This window comes from Nyctereutes procyonoides, unplaced genomic scaffold (genome assembly GCF_905146905.1).
Source record: "Nyctereutes procyonoides isolate TBG_1078 unplaced genomic scaffold, NYPRO_anot_genome, whole genome shotgun sequence".
Taxonomy (NCBI): domain Eukaryota; kingdom Metazoa; phylum Chordata; class Mammalia; order Carnivora; family Canidae; genus Nyctereutes; species Nyctereutes procyonoides.
The window spans coordinates 14,111,679-14,130,878 of NW_026575137.1; the positions used below are offsets into that span (position 1 = coordinate 14,111,679).

A 19,200-nucleotide genomic window follows, 5' to 3' on the forward strand; every position below is an offset into this window, starting at 1 on the left:
CACTGTGATAGTGCTTCTGTCATCATGTGTCTTTCTCTGACTCTTCTCTTCTGCCCCCTCCTTTCATTTTTAAGAACCTTGGTGATTATATTGGGTCCACCAGGATAATGCAGAGTAATTTCCCTATTTCAGATCAGCTGATTAGCAAGCTTAACTTCGTTTGCAACCTTAATTCTCCATTGCCATGTAAGGTAAGTACTCACGAGTCTTAGATTAGGATGTGGACATTTTTGGTAGGGGGAGGTGGGTAGCCTTATTGTGCCTTCCAAAGAGGTTTTAGCTTTTAGGGCTGACACTCATTGACTGTCTCCATCTTTAGTCTTTATTTCTCTGAAATTATCTAATTATATCACAAGTTTTGCTTAAATTTATATTTAGTATTAATATATTATGACCATATATGGATGAATTATAGTATACTGAATTATACTGAAAATTAAATAATTTTTCCCTGTGCAACTTTTATTCTAGGAGTTAATAACTGCCCTATTAAAATTTGAGTAGTGTTCTATGTACTTATTATTAATTGATCAGAACTTTCATAGAAACATGTCTTCTCGGAACGCCGGGGTGGCTCAGCGGTTGAGCGTCTCCCTTCAGCCCAGGGTGTGATCCGGGAGCCCCAGTATCGAGTCCCATGTCGGGCTCCCTGCATGGAGCCTGCTTCTCCCTCTGTCTGTCCCTGCCTCTCTCTCTCTCTGTCTCTCATGAATAAATAAAATCTTTAAAAAAAAAAATGTCTTCTCTCAGTAGTTCCAGTACATGAGATAGTTTAAATTTGTAGTCATTATTCTTTTAATGCACTTTTTTCCTCTTTCAATTTCTATTTGTTTCTAATCCTACCAAAGAGCTATCTTAAAGTTTTATCATTATTCTCGGAATTCTCTTTCCTGTTATGTTGGATCACGTGTTTCTTGGATCACATATGTGGTTCTTTCTTGATTTACTCCCTATTTTTGGTGGAGCACAATTTTGTGGTTATCTTTCCAGGAGAAGTATATTTTTTCTCGGATCTGGCATGTCTTTTTTTTTTTAAATTTATTTATTTATTCATGAAAGACAGAGAGAGAAAGGCAGAGACACAGGCAGAGGGAGAAGGAGGCTCCATGCAGGGAGCCCGACGTGGGACTCAATCCAGGGTCTCCAGGATCATGCCCTGGGGTGAAGGCAGGTGCTAAACCGCTGAGCCACCCGGGCTGCCCAGATCTGGCATGTCTGATGAATCTTTCTTCTACCTTCATATGTGTTGATAGTTTGGCTATTATAGATTTGTAGGTTGGGAATAATTTTTCTACAGAATTTTAGAAGCATTGGCTTATTGTCTCCTTGTTTTTAGTGTTGCTGTTGAGAAGTTTGACGCCCTTCTAATTGTATGTTGTATATTTCCACGTTATGTCTTTCTGTTTTTATGCATGTTTGTTTATCTCATAGGAGCTTCTCTTTCAGATGTTGGGCTTCTGCTATGTATGTTTTTTCATTTGTTGTGGTAGATTTATGGTATACCTTTTTAATTAGAAACTTTTTGTTCCACAGTTTGGTGAAATCTTGAATTATCTCTTTAATTATTTTCTCCATTTTGTTAATAGTCTTTTTGGAACTTTGGGTTTTAGATATTTGGTTGTTTATACTGATCCTTTGATTTTATTGTAATTACTCTTTTTTTATTGTAATTACTCATACATTTTCAATCTCTTAGGATTTTATGTTTTAATATATGGTAAATTTCCTCAACTCTATTTTCTTATTTTTCTATTTGAGGAGAATTAACATCATGTTTTTAATTTCTAAGGACTATTATTTTTTTTATGATTTTACTTATTTGAGAGTGAGAGACTGAATGAGAGAGAGCATGAATAGGAGGGAGGGGCAGAGGGAGCGGAGGAAGCAGACTCCCCTGCTGAACAGGGAACAGAATGCAAAGCTTGATCCCAGAACCCATGAGATCATGACCTGAGGTGAAGGCAGAAGCTCAACTGACTGAGCCACCTAGGTGCCCGTTCTTTGAAAATTTTAACTAAACATCTAGTTTATGTTATAGTATTTTCTGTACTGTCTCCAAGGATAGTAATTGTAATTATTACTAAGATTTTTTTTGATATTATTTGGTTACCTCATTTCTTTTCTGGGTTTTTAATTCTCTATATCTTGAAGTGATTGTCATATGATATCTGATGGTCCTTCATATTTAGAATAAAATACTAAATCTGTGTTTAAAGTTGGAGCTTGTTGAATTGCTGGTGTCGTAGGGAATTGGACATTACTTACTTTTTATTGGAGGATAGTCATTTATCAGTATCTCTGATTCCTTTTTCTTGGACTGGCTGGTTTCTACTGAGAGAAATCCTTCTATTTCCTTTCTGAAGGTTATAAGCCTATCATTCAGAGTTCTTAGAGAGTAAATAAAAGAAGATCTCATCATCCAGCACATAAACCCCATATAGATTTTTAGACAATTTCCTTTTTTTAGCATGCATCCTTTTCTTTGGTTTTATCCCATAGTTCAAAATCCTTTTGGTTTAACTTCTCCAGAGTGTACCCTTAATCTTTTGCCTGGATGAGTGTGGGGGATTTGCATGACTGTAAGGATTAAGGGAAGGGATCTGTGGTTATTAGATAGACTTAGTCTCTCATTTTTTAGCCTCATCTGCATTCCTGTACTCTGAACTTCCTGGCTTCTGTAATTTTTAATTTTTCAAGGCTTACTGAAAGTCAACTGTTTCTAGTAGAATAGAGAAGAGTGCCTGTGGGAAATTGAACCAAGTCATCTCATTGCTACCTGTTTATCAAATATTCCTCTTTAAAACTTTTGATGATAGCTTCTGCCTCCTTGAGAATTGCTTATTCAGCTATTGTCTTTTCAATTTCTATTCTTTGTGGGTTTAAGGCCCTAAAATTTTTTTGATAGTCTTTTAGTGGTAGTGAAGAGAGGGCACATAGGTAAATTTACATGGGGTTTGACTCCTTAATCTTTTACTTAGATATACACGCAGTATATATTAGTATTATTTTCAGGTTTTTTTATTGAAATTAAATTTCAGTTGCAGTGTCTCAGAAATTCTCTCTTGTCTTCTAGTGGACTGTCACTGCAGCATTTGAGTAAATGTCTGTGAGAGTGCCTGGAAAGGGAGTATTTCAAATGTTAGATACTGTCATTATCTTTGTGACTGTCCTGTTAACTCATGTCAGCTGACTACATCTTACCAAATATTGTGCCTCTTCTCCAGATTAAGTTCTGTGTAAAATTGAGCTGTTTTCTGATTTAAGTATCTTGAACAGTAACGTAACAATAATAATAATGCCTTAAGCAACCTAATCACTCAGCTACATAGTTAATGCTGCCTCTACCCAAAGTCATGCTTTTTTAGTTAAGAGCTTTTGCTCTTTTAGTTTCATCATGTTGCAGGAGGTTTCCTTTGCCACTTTCAGGAAGCCTCATTCAATAGGACACAGTATGGATGGTGCTCTGAATGGCTTAATGCCAACACCGTACTCCGTTTTACTTTCCTAGTGCTACGTCTGGGCATTATGCAGATTTTGGTTTGAAGGTGGAGTAGAAGGGGAAAACAAGTTTATTTTTTATTAAGGCATTCTTTTTAAGTGAGGCCTGGCTTGCTCAGTCTGTAAAGCATGCGACTCTTGATCTCAGGGTCATGAGTTCATGCTCCACATTGGGTGTAGAGATTATGTAAATAAATAAATAAACTTAAAGAAGTGATCCCTCACCCCTTTTTAAAGAACACTTTCAGTTTCACAGTCAAAATGAGGGGAGGTTAGTTTCCCATATATGCCCCGATGCACACATGCACAGCCTCCACCAATATCGGCATCTCCCACCAGAGTGGTACTTTTGTTACAGTGGATGAACATACACTCACATAGCATAATCACCCAAAGTCTATAGTTTTAATTGACAATATATATATATATATATATATATATATATATATATATATATATATCTTTTTTACTAGCAGTGTTTCTCCATTGTTGAAGTCCATCAAGAGTGATCTATAATTTATTTTTTTTAAATCTCAGCTTATAGCCTTTAAAACAAATTTCTTTATAAAAGAGCCTTTAGGGATCCCTGGGTGGCGCCGCGGTTTAGCACCTGTCTTTGGCCCGGGGCGTGATCCTGGAGACCCAGGATCGAATCCCACGTCAGGCTCCCAGTGCATGGAGCCTACTTCTCCCTCTGCCTATGTCTCTGCTTCTCTCTCTCTCTCTCTGTGTGACTATCATAAATAAATAAAATTAAAAAAAAGGTAAAAGAGCCTTTATTGAGAAATTATGCATAATGATGCTTTAGTTACTAAAAGAAGTTTTAAAATATTTGAGAAATATATTAATAAAAATGTAAACTAAGATTGTAGTCTAAAACAAGATGCTTTATATGTATATGAGATTCTTACCAGAAGAAGTTCTAGGCAACTTCTTCTGATAATAGTATTACATATAGTATGTGTTAAGTATTAACAAAGACCTGTCATTTGTCAGGGCACTTGGCTCACTTAGCCAGAATAGCATGCAACTCTTGATCTAGGGTGAGTTTGAGCCCCATGTAGGATGAAGGGATTACTTACATAAATAAAGATAAAAAAAAAAAAGACCTACCATTTGTGATTCAAGATAGAGTCCTAAATGTTATAAACTGCACAAGAAGCAGCATTATAAAATAATTTAAAAACAAAGCCATTTTGGCCTATTCATATTCTTTTTCTTTTACACCTATCAGAAACTAATACAACTCTTTCCATTCTGAACACCATCAGCAACCCTTGAAAGAATCTTTGAGTAGCTCTTGACTGCTGACCACTATATATATGGTGGTTTTATATATGTTTTGAAAATTGGTAGAGAACGGAAGTCTCTTGTAGGGGCTTGAGGGTTAGGGACGAAAGTATCATTCCATTTTATAATCCTCTCATCATCTAACATGATTAGAGCAGCGTAAATCATCCAATGATTATAATTTCCCATAACTGCAATAAATATTAAATATGTAGGGTACCTCAGCTTCCTTTCCTCTAAAGAGAAATGTGATCGGGTCTTACCACTTTCTGCTTGGACACTTGGCAAAAACCTATTTCTCAAAGTCTTGGTTTTCCCCTATGTAAAATGGAATGGTAATGGTATCCTTGGGGGGTTTGTTTTGTTTTGGAGATAAATAAATAAAATAACAAACTAGCACTAGGGACTGGCAGTAAGTGCTCAATGCATATTAGGTGCTATGATAACTAGTACTACTGTTAAACCTGTTACTACTATGTTTCTATAAATACATATTTATATAAATATTGTCATCATTTAATTTTCAGAGATACTACTTTAGATTTTTGAGTCATGGATTTTGAGGATCTGATTAAAATCTAATACCACCATAGAAAACTGTATAAATACACAACATTTCAGACTTCTGTTCTGGGGATAATAGGTACCACTTTAAATGCAAACAACAGAGGTGGTGAATATTGGAAAATAGCAACCAATCAGTACACTTTTATGTAACGACCATATGGAAATTAGTAAATAAACAGGCCCTTCCAAAATGATTGCTAGTACATGAGAGGGTGTTTCTTAAGATGATGCTTTATAATCATTTGCAGATCACGTAGTGTGTTGGTTAAACTGCAGATTTCTGTGCCATATCTGAGAAAGACACTTGGAAGATTATGGGGCTTCTTGAACATACTGAAGTTGAAATGAAAGGTTGCAAAGTGAGGTTTAACGTGTCTGTCATAGAAAGTTTATGGTTTTCTTAATTATTTATACATGTTCTACTTAGAGTTTCAAATGTGAGTGATAGTATTTATTTGACCAAAATGTGGAATGTGGAAAAAGGGAAATTATATTGGTCGATGTTAGTGAATATAGGGAAAATGAATGGTAATATATCTCTGATGGGATCAAATTGTATTAAACTCCCTAGGTCTTTTACTCCTGTAGGACGTGGAGCAAAATTTAACTAAAGTCCTAGAGTCCAATGTATCTTAATCTGAAAATGAGGATGATGAACATTTTTATTATAGGCTTGTTAAGAGGATTGAAGGAGATAACATGTATAACACAGAATAAGTCCTGAGGAAATGTTAGTTGATTAGAGTTCCTCATCATTATAATTAAGTGGTTTACAATATTGTCAGTTCTCAGGTTCCTCTGCCTGTTGAATTCTCACCTACTGTTCAGGGCCAAGATGAGTTTCTTCCTTTTGAATTAAGTTTTCCCTATTATTTATTTTATGGTAATTATTATGATAATAATCTGTGCTTCAGTGTCTTTCAGCAAATAGCATATAGTAGAGATGTTAATATCCACTTTTTTGTTAATTGATATAGAATACCATTGATTTTTTAAATCTGCACATGGTAGTTTAATTTTGCTTATCAGCTATTATATTTTAACTTAGGAGCTGTTCCAAGCTGTCTTGTTTATCTTTCCTTATTCTTCCTGACAGAAGATATTTTGTGGTTCTGTTTATGCAGAAAGTTTCCTATTTAAATTAAATGTCTCTGTCTAAATGAACCTCAATTTATAAATTAGTTTCAAAAATAAATATCTTACTCTGTATTTTAAAACTAAATATGATTTTTTAAAGTTTTCTTGTTTTTTACACAAATACTTGTTTTAAAACATTTACTAGTATTTCTTGAGCTTGACTAATCAAAAGCTGACTACGTAAGTATAGTTATGAGAATACAGACTATTTATTTTAAAATTGCATCCTTTCACCTCCTAAATGCTAAACTATGAAACCTAACATAAATACTGTAAGAACATCTGAGGCAGATAATTAAAGTATAATTAAGTTTAAATGCCTTGGTGAAGGAGTATAAAAATTATTTAAATTCAATCGGCTAGTACATTTGCAGTTTTCTTTTATTAGGTGTGAAATCTAAGAATCCCCTGCCAACTCTTGAGGGCTCAATCCAGAATGTTGAATTGAAGTACTGCAGCACATCATTGGTCAAATGTGCCTCTGGGACCGTGGGATCAATAAAAATTTGTGCCAAAGCCCCAGGTATGTGCAGCTGGACCGTGTAAAAGTTTATTGCCTGTATAGGAGAATTGGCCTTGCATTTTACAAGGAGCGTTACTGAAACAAGAATTTGCTCATTGTTCCTATGAATCAGAGGTTTTCAATTTTTTTTTTACTTTAAAATTTTTTAATTGTGCCAAAATGATACTTCTTTACTTTAATAAATTAATTTTTACTTAAGGAAAAATGCATGGTTATGAGAGTGGTTATGAGGGAGAAAAATTAAAAGTTTACTCTTATACTTTTGGAGGGAATAGGAAGTATAGATATATATGACACTTAAAAATTAAAATGTTAATGTTATATATATATATAATGTTAATATATAAACAGATAACAACTGTTTTTTCAATTTTTGTATTTGACTTCACTTTCCTGCCAATTCTTTACTTCATACCATTTTCCATAAACACTTGTAATTTAAGTTTTTTCAGTGCAACCGAAATTTCTTGGTAAGTTTAAGGAGGTACAGATTTTGTTGAATATTTAGAATATAGTATGTTCAAGTTGTTTCCTTTTATAATCTCATCTGAACATGTTCTATATTCATTAGCTAAATATTAAAACTTACTTTGTTAAGAATCAAAAGTGCTTTTAAGTTTATCAGTCATACTTTTTAGAATATAAATGTACAGTTACAATGACCAAATATAACTGAAGTGTTATATTATGATAATATATTTTAAGAGCAAGCATCCTCAAGCTACTCCTATATTTTTTTTATAAGAATTGTTTCATTAATGTTTCTCTTCAGGTGACAGTGGAAAAGAGAAGTTGATTCCATTGCTTCAGGGTCCTTCTGACACTAAAGACCTTCATAGTAGCAAGTGGCTCAAAGAGAGTAGAAAGCCAGAATCCCTCTTAGCTCCAGATTTGACTGCCTTCACAGTCCAAGTTCCACAGTATATGGACTACTGCCATAATTCTGGTGAGTACAAATTTATCATTATTCACTTATTTTGCATTTTCTTTTCCAGTAAGGCTTTTAAAAGGATTTTTTAAAAACCAATTTGTGTCCATTGGGATACTCCCTACAGTTGTGCTCTATGAAACTTCAAGTGTAGTGTTTTTGTATCATTTTTGATAAATGGTAAGTTTATAAACAATAATGATTTTATATGAGAGTTCAGTTTTTGGTATAACAATCTTAGATTCATATCTACTAAATCCAACTGAGTTTTAAAACCTACCATATCATGTAATAGGTAGAAAAGAGTAAAAGAAATTGAAAACATTGGAAAGAGAAACTACTTTTCCTTGGGATAGTGGTACTTTGTGACCCATCATTTGCCAAATGAAAATCAGGTATTTGAGCCTTCTGCAATTTTGCAGAAAGGAAGAAATGTTGATAATGGAACCAAGAAAAAATAAATCTCTCAGGTCAAGATCCTCTTTCTTAGAGTTATTTTTCTAGTAGCATTTTGCCTAGAATCTTTTTCATTTTATTCAACACCATAATAGCAAAGGTACATCTCTTGTGTTGATAGAGGAGATAACAGAAGGATCCACAAAGACTGAGATTAAAAAAAGAAAAAAAAATATACACACACACACACACACACACACATCATATATATATATATATATAGTGTATATATATATATATATGGTAAGTAGAGACTATTATTAAAATATATATATATACACACACATCATATATATATATATGGTGTGTGTGTGTGTGTGTGTGTGTGTGTATATATATATATATATATATATATATATATATATATATATATGGTAAGTAGAGACTATTATCAGCCATGAGTTCAGTTAGTCAGTAGTGGTTAGTAAAGGCAAAGTGGTCAAAGAGTCTAGAAATAAGATTGCTATATACATATTTTTTAAAAGAGTAAGTGTACCAGTTTCTTTTAAAGAATTAAAGGGGTGGCCCTGATGGCCTAGCAGTTTAGTGCCGCCTTCGGCCCAGGGTGTGATCCTGGAGGCCCGGGATCGAGTCCCACGTCAGGCTCCCTGCATGGAGTCTGCTTCTCCCTCTGCCTGTGTCTCTGCCTCTCTATCTCTCTCTCTCTGTTTCTAATAAATAAATAAAATTTAAAAAAATATATAAAGAATTAAATGGCTAGTGAAGAGTTGGTTTCAAATAGCTGCCTAAGAGTAGAGCTCTTTAATATTTAACAAGTATTGTGACTTAAAATGCTAAGCATCACTGCACTAATTTCAAAGAGGAAACCATAAAAATATTTGTAATAATTGACCAGACAGATAGTATATGGAAGTGAATATTTGAAGCAGTGTACATGGACATGAAAAAATATTTGAAAGATTAATTTTTGTTACAGTAGCATTTGCAGCATGTAAATACATGCACATTAAAAAATAGAAATTAGTATTTGAAATGTGAACTTGAGGATCCTCTGTTAGCATGCTTCTAATAAAGACAATACTTCTTGAAAAGAAGTTTCAGCCTGGTGAGAATTGGTATAGAGCCCAAAGTAAAAATGTGAGGATGAGGCCAAACCCAAACTAAGACCGTGCATATGATTAGAGGATTTTACTTACCTTTTAAGGCAGGGATTGGTAAACATTTTAATAGAGAGCCATATAACTAATATTTTAGGCTTTGTGGATCATGTTTTCTCTGTGTTAGCTATCAAGTTCTGCTATTATAGCAAAGAAATAGCTGTAGATAAAATGCGAACAAATGGATAAGATTGTATTTCAATAAAACTTTATTTACAGAAACAAAAGAGTGAGCCAGATTTAGTCTATGTCATTTACTTATGTTTTTAGGGATAAGGGATTGGGTTGGATAAGCATCATCATGCTGTTTAAAATGCCTATTTAATCACGTTCCATAACTAGGTTGTTTAGTAAACGTCTATATATATATAATTATCCATTTAGTAGCTTTTTTTTTTTTAAGATTTAATTTATTTGAGAGAGTGAGCATGGTGGAGGGAGAGGAGAAAAGGAGAGGGAGAGAGAGAGTTTCAAGTAAACCCCACACTGAGGGCAAAGCCCAGTACAGGGCTTGATCTAATAACCCTGAGATCATGACCTGAGCTGAATTCAAGAGTCTGATGCTTAATGGACTAAGCCACCCAGGCACCCGTCCATATAGTATTTTTTGATAGGTTTTGTTTTCAAGTCATCACGTCATTAAAATTTATTAAAATATTATTAAAATGACCTGACCATCCATTTAGAATTTTGATACCTAAGAAGAGACTAAGCTTATTTGAATCTACAACCACATATTAAAGTTGGATGGGGCCTCCTCATTTTTTGTTTTGCCATATACACAGAGTTAATGAGTCAAGCTTATAATCTGATCTTTCTCATAACAATATTTTATATTATTTTTGTGATTTAAATGCATTTCTAGGGTCACAAAAATGTATTTGCATTTCTAACCTTTTAAATATGCCTAAAAGTAAACTATTATGTAAAACAGGGTAAAGTTTTACATTTTTTCTTGCAAAAAGAAAATTTCCCTAATCTTCAACATTACTGTTACGTTTAGTGATATATTTTTGGATTTGTGTGTAAAATTTTAATGTGGTTATGTATTTGATGCTTTGAAATTATTCCTTTGGGTATGTTTTAATCCTAAAATGAAAGGTTGTTTTTACTTAAACTACATTCATATACTTAATTTAGGGCATTTTTAAATTTAAATTTTCTATCCACCTTAGAACTGCCACTCACATTCATGGTTTAGGTATTTATGATAAAACTAGTTTTGAAATAGTATTGATTAATCCTTATGTTCTTGTAACAAGATTTAAATTGGATATGTATATGTTTGTGTGTGTGTAACTCAGGAGTAGACAAATAATAAGTAAAGTTTAAGTGAAAAAATAGTTTATTAACAATCCTTTAAGATTTTACTGAAATATTACCTTTTCAGCAAGGACTTTCATGGCAATTGCATACAAAAATTATTTTCTCCCTTAAAAACAAGTGCATGTACACACATGCACACACACATTGACACATACTTATTTTTCTACTCTTAGTACTTATTACAGTTTTACTGTAACGTATCTGTTGCTGATTTATCTTGTTGATTTTTTTGTCCTGCTTTTAGAATTTAATCTTCATTTAAGCAGGAATTTTTGTCTGTTTTGATTACTACTCTATTCCTAGTGTCTAGAACAGTTTCCTATATACAGTTGGCTATCAACAAATATTTAAGGAATGAGTAAGTAAGTAATGATTACATTTACTTTTATTTGGTTTTTGAGGTTGGAGCACCTAAGGGAAATGACACATAACCAGAAGTCTTTCCAAATGTTTCTTTAAAAAAAAAAAAAAAAAGATTCTGGGTAGTTAAATCCTTCTAGCTGAACAATTAAAGAGAAGCATAAGTAGTCTTTGCTGTCTGTTTCACAAATACATGTTCAGGAACCAATTAATGATGCTTCTGTTTCTTTTCTTTTTTTAAAAGATTCATTTATTTTAGAGAGTGCTTGTGAGCGTTGGAGGTGGGGCAGAGGGGCAAAAGGAGACAGAATTTCAAGCAGACTCACTATGGAGCACAGAGCCCCACGTGGGGCATGATCCCGTGACCTGAGATCATGACCTGAGCTGAAAATAAGAGCTGGTTATGTAACAGACTGAGCCATCCCGGCACCCCATGATTCTTCTATTTTTTACATTCATACAGATATTAGGAATCAAATAGAGAAATAAGATGCTTCTTTGGCTCCTTCAGAGGTAGACGTGCTTGGTGACTATAATTATTGTATGTAAAATATTTTAAGATGGGTTCTTACTATTTTTTCCTTTTTAATTATAGGTTGATTCTTCTTCATATGCTATATTTTACCTATAGTTTATAGGCAGATTCTGCTTGTTAAAAAGTTCTGAGTCCTTGTTAATCTTGGTATTAATGTCTAGATAAATTTTGAGGTGACTGATATTTAAGAATATAAAATGATGGGGATCCCTGGGTGGCTCAGCGGTTTAGCGCCTGCCTTTGGCCCAGGGCGCAATCCTGGAGTCCCGGGATTGAGTCCCATGTCGGGCTCCCAGCATGGAGCCTGCTTCTCCCTCCTCCTATGTCTCTGCCTCTCTCTCTCTGTTTCTCTCTCTATCATAAATAAATAAATAAATCTTAAAAAAAAAGAATATAAAATGATTACAAAGTACTGTGTAAACCTAGAATCAAAGGAATTTAGAGGTCTCCCATTTTAGTTTCTAAGTCAACGTTAGGACTTTTTAAAATGTGTCTCCTTCTCTCTTCTCCTTCTCTAGATCTCTTGGCCTTCTTTCAGTTTCTCACTGGTGATTATGCTTTTTTTTGCACATACTATTTTTCCTGTGTGGGATTCTCACAATTACCCTTACCTTTTCATTTTATATCTGTTTAATTCCAGCTCAGTCTTAAGATCATAGCTCAACTACTACCTCTTCAGGGAAGCCTTGATACCCCTTTCCCCTACTCCCCATCACCCAATTTGATTAAGTAGCTTTGTTACATTCATTTTTATGGTTCACTGTACTTCTCTTTGATAGCACTTAATGACAGTGTGCATTTACATAGTTGGGTGATTTGAATGCTGTGTGTCCTTACTGCTTGACAGTGAGTTGTGTGAGGGCAGAGTTAGTTACTGGTTACTTACTTTATCTCCAGGACTTAACATTGTCTAACATATAGGGAATGTTTTGAGAAATCATTTGTTGAATGAATGAAGAAATAGACATTTATGGCAGATGGTCAAGGGTATGAACATATTTGATAAATAGTAAGTTGTTAATAAATGTTAATAGCCTTCCCCTTTCTGTCCTTATATTTCTCTCTCTTTCTTCTTTGAATATACATATCTGTCAATGGAGAGGATATCTAACAGTATCTTTCTTTGTTAGACAGCTCTCATTACTATTAGATCCTTTATTGAACTGTAACTTCCATTTCTTGGTCTGGTTGTAGTTTTATAAATGACATGAAATAACATATGAGCCCTAAATATACCTGACAAAACTTACTATCTTATTTTTCTTTATTTCCCTCTCTCATTATTCATCATCTTTAGTCTTTGGAATTTACCCTATGATCATATCTTTTCTGTTGGAATCTTAGTCTTTCTTGGCCACCAGGTGTGATAAGAGTCTCTTTTGTAGGTCTGAGTTTTTGCATATCTTGTAAATGGTGGCACTGATTGCCCTTTGTTCTGGACTATTCAGGGATTTTTGTATGGTCAAGAGCCTTGAAAGATAGATTTAGTATCCTTGAAGAGCCAGTGGAGGGTATTGTTAATTGCCCATTATAAAATATTTGATTCTTCAACTCAAGATTCATCTCTTATCCTGCATTGCTCTGCATGTGCAGACATCAATCTGGTTACATCTTTGTCATCACCTCTGTGAAACTTGGGGGCAAGGGGAACTGATGCAAATATGTTGATAATTGTGCATTTCCTATCCCATGAGTAATAAAGTCCTTTGTCTCTGACTCAGGAATCTCCTGTCTTCTATATCATTCATAGCTTTGGTAGGGTAAAATCTTAGGCTCACAATTCTTGACACCAGAATGGTGTAGTTTCTTATCTTACAGCTGACACCAGAATGGTATAGTTTCTTGGTTCTCCTTGCTGAACCATCTTCATGTCTCTCCTCAACCATGGTACTCCCTCCTTCTCTGTAGGGGATACGTTCTGAGATCCCCCAGTGGATGTTGAAACTGCAGTTAGTATTAAATCCTTTATATACTATGTTTACCTATACATACATATATAATAAAGTTTAAGTCCTAAATTAGACATAGGAAGAGATTAATAGCAATAACTAATAATAAAATAGAACAGCTATCTAATATAAAAATTTTATGATTATGGTCTCTCTCAAAATAGCTTACTGTAATGTACTCATCCTTTTTCTTGTGATGATGAGATGATTAAATTCCCATGTGATAAGTCAAAGTGAGGGGAATGATGTCAGCATTATACTATCAAGTCACTATTGATATTCGAAGGATATTTCAGGAGAGGATCATCTACTTCTGGATTGTGGTGACCATGGGTAACTGAAACCATGGAAAGTGAACTTGCAGATAAGGGAGGACTATGGTGTTTTGTTTTGTTTTGTTTTTACCTTAAATATAGATCATTCTTGAGATTCTATTACTGGTCTTCTTTCTACTCAAATGATGTAATCAACACTACTGTTTTTAGCAACCAACCATATGTTTATGTCTCTCCATTTATTTTCTTTAGAAATCCAGACTCCAAATTTCAGCCATCTCTTGACCATTGTCCTGTGGATATTTTATTTTTTTTAATTTTTTACAGTTTTTAAAGATTTTATTTATTTATTCATGAGAGACATAGAGACAGAGAAAGAGAGAGAGAGAGAGAGAGAGAGAGAGAGAGAGAGAGAGAGAGAGAGAGAAAGGCACAGACACAGGCAGAGGGAGAAGCAGGCTCCATTCCATGCGGGGAGCCTGATGCAGGACTCGATCCCAGGGCTCCAGGACCACACGCTGGCTGAAGGTGGTGCTAAACCACTGAACCACCCAGGCTGCCCATCCTGTGGATATTTTAATGGTGCCTAACACATTTAAAACTAAACTCGGTGTAATCTTCCCACCCCAATTCATACTCCATTATTCAAAATTTCAATTAATGGCACTATTTCCTTCTTAATGTTATAAATTTCAGCACTTGTTCAATTGTTCTTTCTTTTTCCCTTGCATATAGTAGATATTCCATAAAAGCTTTTTTTTTTTAAAAAACTTAATAGTCTAGGCTAAACATAATAAATTTATTTTAGTCATTTCCCATATGATGTGTTCAGATTCATTGCTGTACTGATTACTTCCACTACTTGTTAGAAACCATGTCTCTTAAAATTTAACACAATCTTCCACATAGCACAAAGTAAAGAGCATATTTTCCAGATTTGTGTAGTGAACTTCTACTTAGTTACTGTTTGTTTTGAGCTTATGTGCCACTGGAAACAAGGATTATTCTTCACATAATAAATACTCTTAAGACATTTTTCCATATTTTATATATCTATATTAGTTTATAAATTTACGTGAAGAACTTCACACTTAATTCTATGAAATTTCATCTAATTGATTTTGGCCCACCATTAATAAAGAAGATATTTTTGAAACTATCTGTTTGACTGTAGTTATTTGTACAAGTAGGTTGAACTTGCTACTTTTGCTTTTTTATATGAAATGCAAAATATTTCTAAGATCAGAAAATTATGTGATTATGATGTTATTTTAAGATAATGAAAAGCAAGTGTTCCTGTTAAAGTGTCATTTAAATATAATAGTTTAAGCCAATCTTCCTAGTCCCCAGTGTTTGAGAAAGTTTTTAACTTTGCTAGGCTGTCATACATTAAAAGTTATTTTATATTTTACCCATCAAATATAGCCAACTTTTGATCACTGTTATTGGAAAGGAAAGTCAAAATTACAATTTTCATCTCTGGGTAGTCAGTTAAGTTGGGAGGTAGTTCTCTTTCTTGATTAAAATGTACCAGCAAATATACACAATCTTCTTTCACCATTCAAGTTGGTTGGTTAGAATGTGAATTGCTAAGTAGTTTCTAAAATGGAGGCAGTTCTTTAGATTTTAAGTTTTAATTTATGGGGATTGTTTTTTGTTCCAAAAAGTTCTCCTTATATGTAGAATTAAGTGAATTACCTTGAAGTTATGTTTTTAGTATTTTGACAGGATACATGAGTAAGAATGCTATATATTGTAGCAATTAAAGACTATTCACATTTGTGGTTTGGGCATAAATGTGTAAAAATTATACCCATCTATCTTATTACATTTCCTCTCTCCTCCCCAAGGACTTTACTATGTACTTTATCTGTAATTGTTGCCAGTTTTCTATCATGTTCCCACTGGGCTTCTGGTGCAAAAAATCTTATCCTCTTGATGACAGAGCTTGCCTGAATGATTTCATGCTCCTAGCATTTTTGTTCACGGGAATTAGGGGCAAAATGTAACTACAGCTGAACAGAACGTCTATTTTTGTAATTTTGGAGTTTAGGCTCTGTTATTGGAACTAAATGAAGAGATGCAGGTGTTCTCCAGTCCAAGCCCTTTGGGAGTTTTGATGGTAGATGCTTGAAAAGAAAATGCATGTGTTTCCAGAGTCAAACAGCAGCTGTGAGACAAGGATTTATGTTTTTCTCAGAACTTTGGGATTTCAAAATGTTACATTTAATCACAAGCACAGAAAGGGGAGCAAATGTTAAAGATGTTACGCATAAAAGTAAGTTTACTGATCTCTTTACCATATGAACTAGTTGTGGGAATATAGGAGCAAAGTGATTTTTAATCATAATATAAACAATTTTTAAAGGATTATGATAGTTACCAGGACATAGCCTTTTGAGAATGTTGCCTTTTTAGCATAGAGAATTTTTTTAATCCTACTAATTAAAGTTTTTTTTTTTTTCTGTTTAAACATACATGCACACACACAATGAAAGATTTGGTAAAATATTTGCCAAATGCATTTTGACTATTTTTGGAAAAGTTCAAGTAATATCTTGTAATAATACAATGTTTTCAAGTAAAAAAATATCAATTTCGGTCTCAGATAGTAATCAAGGGAATTTACAGATATATTTAAAACATACATGTATTAAAGCTGATGTGTATTTAATGGTATTAATTCTCTGTCTAGAAAGTACCCTATATTAATCATGTTTTCCTTTAAAACTTAAGGTTTTTCTCTTGAGTCTTCTCATTTCCTGCCTTGTTCTCTATAGCCAACTGATACCTAGTCACTTAAAACTTTTCTTCAAGTTCTGTAAACCTGTGTGTATGCAATTCTGAAGCTAGTAGTGAATCCTTTACCTTGTCCCAGAATCTGACTTTCCTGATTGAAATATCTTCTGGATGCCATGATGCTTGAATTCAGGAACAGGCTCAATAGCAACAGGAAATTACTTTGCTTCTTTGAAAGGTCCCAGATTCTGGAGGGAAGCCAAAGGGTGATATCCCTTGGGACTTGTGGGTGACCAGTGGTTTCCTTCATTTATAGCACAAGGTCAAAATTTTGCATTTTTTACTGCCTCTATAATAAAAAACTGACATTCAAAGTAAGTAGTAGCTTTATTTGTAAATAATAAATGATAAGGAGTGTTTCAGGTTGTAATGGACTTCAAGTGAATGTTCCCAGAAAATGTGTAATGTTTTGTGTATTTTTATAAAGACCAAAACGATACCATTACTTAAATTTATTTTAGAAAGTGATGTTTTCAAAGCAAGTTTTTGGTTTTGCATTTCCTAACCAGATTTGAAGTTGGCTGTATAGGAGCTGTCATGTTGGCCAGAAGGAAAGTAGCAGCCGTAGTGCACCAGCAGGAATTGTTTTATGAAACACATAGAAGTGTTACTAGTCTTTGCTACTTGACACTTCCCTGTCTGTCTCATCCCTTTAGAAGAAACTTGATTTTATTGCTTTTGCATTTCTTGTAGTAGATACAGTATATATAGGAATCATCCTTATGCTGTTGTTTTGTTTTGTGAATGAGTGATAGAGTCAGCTATCCATTAATGTGGGAGAGTTAAGCACTTCTTTGGGAGTCTTGTTTATTTTCACCTTTCTCTGACTTTAGTCCTTACTCTTCTCCTCTGCCTTCTCCCTTCCTAGTCACTAACTCCCTTCTCAGCAGCATCACCCTGCTATGAGCATATCACTGACAGACAGTATTGTCAGATTCCTTCCTCTTGAGAAACCGAGAGTTCCTAAGGGCAGGGATCATGACAAGTATGTGATAAGTATTTTGTACATACAGGGTGGCCAAAAGGAAATGAAATTTTACCGTTTGGGTCTAGGCTTGTCTACAGGCCCACATCATTTTATTTTTGAATTGGTCTATGGGGGGAAATATAGTTTGGCCTCAGTGTGTTAAAGAGTAATTAAAAAAATACCATCATGAATCTTGTGTAGATATAAAATGGACATATGTTAAAGATTATTAGCATCATTGTCAATGAAAGAATCAGGCACATGTTACAACTAGGATCAAGGAGAACAACAACGAAGGACACATTTATAGATCAGTAATGCTATAATCAATTTGGAAAGGAACACAAAACTATCTTCTCCCATAGTGGGGAAGGACAGTCAGTTGAACTTCTTCATGACAGTTTCTTTACATCTGTAGTCCAGAATTGTTTTGCATTGCTCTCAGCTATCTACAGGGTACAGATTTCTAAGAAAAAGGCAGTGAAAGGTGCAGAGTTTCTGTGGACTCAGACTCTGATAACCTGGAGCAGTGTACTCAAAACAATGCAGAGCTTTTCATTGAAGCACAAATTTTTTCATACAAACCTTACTAAATTCCAGATGGCTAGGCTATTTTTAGCTGTGGATGGTTTAAATATAGAGGCAGGTCAGAAGTAATTTTGTGAGGCAAAAGATTCAGTACATGGAGGGAAAATTAAAGGGAAATAATGCCACCGGCAGAGGGCAGTGATGAAGTAACAGTGTCCTCATGTTCAAAGGAGGTATTGATAATTGAATAATTATAGGCTAATTCTGTAGACTGTAACTTGAATTAACTTTTGAAACCTTGTCATATTCTCTTCAGCCAAGTGCTTTGTCAATACCTATGACTTACCAGAAAAAAAAAAGGCATTTTGTTTTTGTTTTGAGTTAAACAAAAATGTTCTAACCTGATTTTTAAGTAAATAATGTGTTCTAACTTATTAAAAAAGCTTTCTCATGGAAAGAATCAATACAACAAATATTTGAATATGTACTCTATGTCAGATACTGCTATAGATATTAGAGAGGAAGAGGAGGGGAAGGGTATGTGTGTGTATATAAGAAAGAGGAATTCTCTAACCTCATAGAAGTAACGTTCTCTTGATTATAACATCTTCATTTTAGTTGATAATGTGTTATATTGTATTTTGTCCTTATGAAAATTAAATCTTTTATGTCATGTTAGCTAAACAAGAAAAAGGCCTTCAAATGTAAAAATTATGTCTTCTCTGATTTTTTTCTGCTGAAAAGATAGAATTCTGAAATGATGTGAAAGTATGTGCAAGAATATACTAGACAGGGGATCCTGTCTGTCTCTCATGAATAAATAAATAAAATCTTTAAAAAAAAAAGAGTATACTAGACAAAGTTCTGCAGAACACAATTATAAATAACAAAAACAAAAATAGAAATCACAACAAAACGTCCAACAGAGAAAGTAGTAAGAAACA

At 33.9% G+C, this 19,200-nt stretch overlaps 1 protein-coding gene across 10 annotated transcripts in view; it reads left to right on the forward strand.

Moving 5' to 3' along the window:
• Positions 1–19,200, forward strand: part of VPS13B (vacuolar protein sorting 13 homolog B) — a 748,802-nt gene that overhangs the window by 216,483 nt on the left and 513,119 nt on the right. For all 10 annotated transcript variants that reach the window (XM_055303543.1, XM_055303538.1, XM_055303542.1 and 7 more), the window contains 2 exons: positions 6,881–7,015; positions 7,788–7,961. In XM_055303543.1, coding sequence (XP_055159518.1) covers positions 6,881–7,015; positions 7,788–7,961 — 309 coding nt within the window. The remainder of the gene's footprint in view (positions 1–6,880; positions 7,016–7,787; positions 7,962–19,200) is intronic.